General features: G+C 43.7%; 1 protein-coding gene across 1 annotated transcript in view; it reads right to left on the bottom strand.

Annotated features, from left to right (window-relative positions):
- LOC102676208 (diacylglycerol O-acyltransferase 1-like) overlaps positions 1 to 5708 on the bottom strand; it is a gene marked incomplete at its 3' end in the record, with an annotated part of 82856 nt that overhangs the window by 70855 nt on the left and 6293 nt on the right. The window contains exon 2 of the mRNA XM_006607104.2: positions 19 to 147. Within this exon, the coding sequence (XP_006607167.1) occupies positions 19 to 147 (129 nt within the window). The remainder of the gene's footprint in view (positions 1 to 18; positions 148 to 5708) is intronic.

Here is a 5708-nt window from a genome sequence, read left to right as displayed (position 1 = left end):
ATATATATATATACTTACTTTATGAAATTTTCGAGAAGCAATCGGATTCCACCGATGCCCAACAACAGGAAGCCCCAGTTGACGAATCCCGTGAAGTTGTCGAAGCCCGAACTCCAGGAGAACAGACTATCCCTAGGACGATGACATCTGTAAGGAGAAAGGATGGTCCACGGTTAAAAGAAATTCTCGTTTAGGATCGATATCCGGGCCGCGATACATAAAGAAGGAAAGATAGCATAGAAATATCAGTGGAATAAGAATAGAACAATAAAGCCGCTTCCATACCGTACGTACGGTTATATGCATTTCCATTTCAATTTACGAAGAAACACGCGATTTATGCAACGTATTGAAAACATTTGTTCGAGTTTCTCTTATTTCTTCCTACCCTTCCTATCCACTCCCCGTATCTTTCTTACGTATCTCCCCCCTTTTTTATTTCCCCTTCCTCTCTATCATCCTTCATCGTCCTTCCCTCTTGGCAAATATACACGGATTCCATCTGAAACGAAGCTAGTAGAAACGGACCATGTCGGACGTAGCGTATTAAGGATAAGTTTTACTCTCGCATCCTCGAAGGAATATCCTGTGGAACAGCGACACGGAAGACGTGTCGTTGCGCCTCGAAACATTCGAGATTCCGTTTCGCCTAGAAGAGAGAAAGAGAGAGAGAGAGAGAGACTAACTTCTATGGCTATTAAGTGGACAATGTTAACAATACACCAGTCCTCCATCTCATGAAATTTCAATGGCATATACAACATCGCGGCGAGTTGCGCGAGTACAAAAGGTTCTCGGCCGTCTTAGGTATCTCTCTCGCCAAGATAATACACCGGGTGAACCCGAGTAATCGGCTTCCACGGACTACTGGTATCATCTCTCGGCGAGCGGGAGTGACGACAAGAGCTGACAAGGACCATCGTGTAAACTTTTGAAAAGCGTTTTGTCTCGAAGCATAAAGCGTTCAAGAGACCCTTGTTCCTTCTCCCGGATAAGACGCGCTCGCCTGAGTGTGAGAATTTAGGGAGACGAAACAATGCGCGCGAGGTGTTCACGGCTTAAAAGTGGAATACACACAGGAATCGCCTCCCCCGAATCCCTTAAGATCTTTTCCCTCCTCCCGAAAATCTAACGGCGGACGTTTCAATTTCAATCTTCGTCAACCAACTTTCTGCCTCCCTTTTTCATTAAGACGCGATTAAGGTTGAAACTGGAACGGCTTCTAAGCCGCCATCGCAGGAAGCCGCAGTCTTAAGTATTAACAAGGGAGGATCCTACGAGGAACTCGATCGAAGAGAGAGAGAGAGAGAGAGGAGTTCAATCCCCCCGGAAGTCAAGTCGACCGAATCTCGATGGAACAATACGAAGCGAAACAAAATAAATAAAGGAAGATATCGCTACTAAGATATCGTGGAACTTGTACGATTCCGGGGATAACGTCTTGACAAAGCTAAGCGAAAGATTAAAGACGGTGGAAGGAAGGAAACCCTTTGCTCTGAAATATATCGGCCCGTTTGCTCCTCGTAATTATCTGACCGAGAAGTCCCTTATTTCCCCGCGACCATGTGCATTTAATGTGATCGTTTAACCTGGCCACTGTCTCGAGTAAATCCTAACTATTATTCTGAATTTATGGCAGATCGCGGTAATTAATAGAGGCGCGATAAAGCCAGCAGGGGCCGGGCCGAGGCCCGTACAGGAAGAGCTATCTCACACTTCTGATACTGGCCTGCATGGCAGGATGCAGACGTGTCACGGCCGACTTCCATATGCATGAGTGTGGCCATTGTACCGGGTGTTCCAAGTGTCGCGACCAACTTGGCCGAGGAACACCGGGGGGAGTAGGGCAATAAACGCGTCAACGATCTTTACAGGATCTTGCACACGGTTTGGCTACGCCTCGGGGACTTGTACGAGGTTACGAGGTTGTTCGTGATCTTAAACGGTCCAACAACTGTCGTTGCTTGTCTTTTAATTGTGACGAAATAATTCAACAACGATTACGATCGCGTTTAATATTCATGGATGTTAGTCGCCTCTGTGGCAATTCTCGATAAACGTGAGTAAAAGTTATTTGGGTTAGTGATTGAATTCTTTTTTTTTTTTTTTTATAATTCTTTTGATTGAACAATTCCTTTGTAATTGAAATAATGATTATATTCCGAGTAAAAATTCTTCGCGTGATTCGGAGGAGAAGAAATGTCTCAGCATCTCGATACGAGATATCAGAGATTTATCTCAGATTTATCTCATTAATTCGAGAAGATTACAAGTTATCGTCTGTTTTAGTTTGCATACTATTGCTGCTTTTGAACGGACCGATATCTGGTCCATTTCTTATCGTTGAAAGGAAACCAGTTATCCAGTTTTTTTTTTACTCTAGATACGAAACGAAGTGGCGAATTTTTCGATAACGAGAGATATCGTTGTAACGCGGTTTAATTTTTGCCAATAATGTCTCGTTTACGAGGGGATATTATGTTCGTTTTCTTCCCTATTGTATGCAAATTGAGTTCGCAAAATGACATCGACGTTAAAATTCATTCCTGTCTGATTTGGCGGACGCCAACGATCTTTTTTTTTTTTTATCGGATCCACATCGTTTCAATTCGGTTTATAATCGAAGAAAAATCGAAAAGAGATAATCTAATAAATAAAACGTCATTGCATAATTTGGAAAATTAATGTGCAGGATCGTATGGACGAAGATCATTGCGCCTATTGCGAAACATATAAATGAAAGGACAACGTTAAAAATCGTAACATTAATAATCACTGATTTAAAAATGTAGCCGATCGTTGTTACCCAGATTAGAGAACTTGCGATGGAAAAAATTCTCCATCCTGGTAGACACGCGGCGTACAGGCGTGAAAACAACGATGGAAAGGGGAGGGAATAATCGGTGCATACCGGTGGCACGAAACGAAATAAAGAACGAAAACGCGTTTTTTCGCGTGGTACACCAAAACGAAACGGCCAACTTTTTTATTTTCTTTTGGTATAATTATCCGACCGTGCTATGGTCCGAGTAATGGTCCGAGTCTAGGAAGGTTTTTGCGATCCGCGTAGACCGTTCGAAAATCTCGAATCGCTTTCTCTCGATTTTCCATTTTTCCTCGCTTCAAACGCGATCTCCCTCGAAAAATCGATATTCGACGGAAAAAGCATTGCATTAATAAACACGTTGTAAACCTATAGTACGATTTTTTTTTCTTTTTATCCTTATTCCGTGACAAAGCAAGTTTAATTCGAAAATCTCGTATCGTTATACGGATAATTACATGCTCGTTAAAACTATGGAACACCGATGCGCTTCATGATTAGAGCTAATAACGATATCAGTAACGATATCATAATTCTATCCAATTAATATTCGGCACGAAGGCTCACCATTTTATTACTTTCTCTATATTATTTGCGATATAACTTTTATGAAGACTCGTAGATTCGAGATGTAGTGGAATTATGCGCGCATCGAGATCTACATTTAATGCACGGTGAATCGTAAAGTTAATGGCCGACGTTTTGACAACAAAAGTACCATTACGAGACACGCGTGATGATCCGAGTTATCCGCTCGTAATCCTTCGCGATAAGGGAACAAGGTCCAACGGCTACTTTCTAAACCGATTGAGTCCGGGAAAAGTATATTACGCGCTGTTAACATCGCCGTCTCCATTATACGAATTGAAAGGATGCCAAAAGATTATCCCCGGATCATAGGATCGATTTTGAAACTAATAATAATAAAAAAAAGATCTTCCCTCCTCCTTGAAACGATGATTTCGATACATTCGTTGACGCGAATCGTAAAATTGAAAAGAAAAGAAAAGAAATCTGAATAATTTCCACTACCATCTCGAATCTACACAGTCTCTTTATAAAAGTTATATCGCAAATAATATTCGTAAGAGGGGAGAGCGGTCATTCGATATTTATAAAAGATTCTTCTCGAGCATTCTGTATACCTCAACCTTACTAGCCCAGAATCTTACTAGCAGAACATATCCTGTATATTTTTATCTCGCAAACTATAAATGAACTACCGTCTACCACGTCTCGCCAAAAACTGGTACAGTAACACTTGACGCGATCTCGAAACGCGAGAGAGGCAGGGAAAGGAGAGGATCCACAAAAGGCAGGATGGCACTCGTGTTTCTCTTCCATCCCCCTTAGCTGTTCTCGAAGTCAGTCCCCGACGGATGCGGAAGACGGGAGAGCCAGTTGTACGTACAAGGGCGGACACGGGAGAGATGGGAGAAGGAGAGAAAAGGAAAAAAGAGGCAAGACTGGAGGGCGTAGAATGGGAGAAAAGGACGGGCGAAAGGGAGTTCGTAAGACTCTCCCTGTATCTGCCTCGCGAATCTACCCGACACCGGAACCCCCTCGTGAATATTTAAACGATAGACGGATATACATATATTACCCGTGTAATGAGGAGGGAAACTTGCCGCTCAGGCATCCGCCACTGGGCGGAATCGGGAGCGGAATGAAAGGGAACCGGCAATAAGGAAGGGCAGGGGAGGGGTAGAAGAATACTCTAAATGATTCATGAAGGAAAATTAAATGGCGTTTTAAACAGGTCTTCTTGCCAACCCGCTTTTCGTTTACCTCCCCTTCCTTCCGTTCGTCTCCTCGCCTTATTCTTCTTCCAACTTGGAAGCATACCGGAATCGATTACCGGAAGACCGTTCCATCTTCCATCATGCCCCCTGTCCGTCCGCCTGTTTTATCGTCGCTTCGTGCTCTCGCATCCCCTGACTTTCGCCGTTGCATTCCGACCGTTCACGATGAACCTCGGCGTTCATCGGGGCCATCTCTTACTTGTTGTGAGGCAGGCAGCCACGGATCGTTGAAAACAGGAATTCCTTGTTGGCCAAGGAAGAAAGTCGGGTTAAGAACTTTGACGATAATTTCCCTCTACTGACGATTTGTTTTCTTTTTTCTTTCTCGATTTCACGGGCTTCGAACGAGGACGAGTTCGATGCATAAATTTCGTTGTCGAATTCGAATGGAATTTTAACTACGACGAACAACACGAATCTATCATTTCGCGTGAAATGAAATGGAAGTTTTTAATTCTAAATCAGACGATTACGGCCTTCCCTTGTTTCCTCCCCGTTTCCGATAATCGATTTCGACGAGCATTCGATTCCGCGAACGAACGATTTCTAGGGTGTTCGAGTTGAGGATGGAGAGCTCGTATGGGAGGCAACACCGGATTCCCAGCCCTGGAAAAACCGCAATCGTCTTCGTGCCTAATCCGACGCTCCGGCTCCCTTTTCCGTCCACGTAATCGCTTTCCATTGTTCTTCCGGCTGATTTCACGCGCGCGAGAGATTCGACACCAGCGGCCGCAATCTTTCGCGAAGAAAAGGGTGGTGGTGGATGAAAAGGGAGGAAATAAGGGGAAACTAGAAAGCGACGTCTGGATTGACAGCACAATACCGTTAATCCTCATTCGTTTCGAAGTCGCGTCAGCCGAAACGACGGTCGGTTCCGCGACGTCCAGTCCTCCGGTCCGATGAGGAAGATTAAAAAGTTTTTGCCCGGCTGGAGTAGAATTCACAAAAAAAAAAAGAGAGAGAAAAAAAAAAGAAAGAAAGAACAGTCGAAACACCTGGTAGAAAAACGAATAAAACGTTTTTCGCGCGAAAAAGAAGAAGAGGCATAGAGGGAAATTTTGATGAAAAGGTCGTCGAAACGT

This window comes from Apis dorsata, unplaced genomic scaffold (assembly GCF_000469605.1).
Source record: "Apis dorsata unplaced genomic scaffold, Apis dorsata 1.3 scaffold_1, whole genome shotgun sequence".
NCBI lineage: Eukaryota > Metazoa > Arthropoda > Insecta > Hymenoptera > Apidae > Apis > Apis dorsata.
This window is presented reverse-complemented; position numbering and strand designations above follow the sequence as displayed.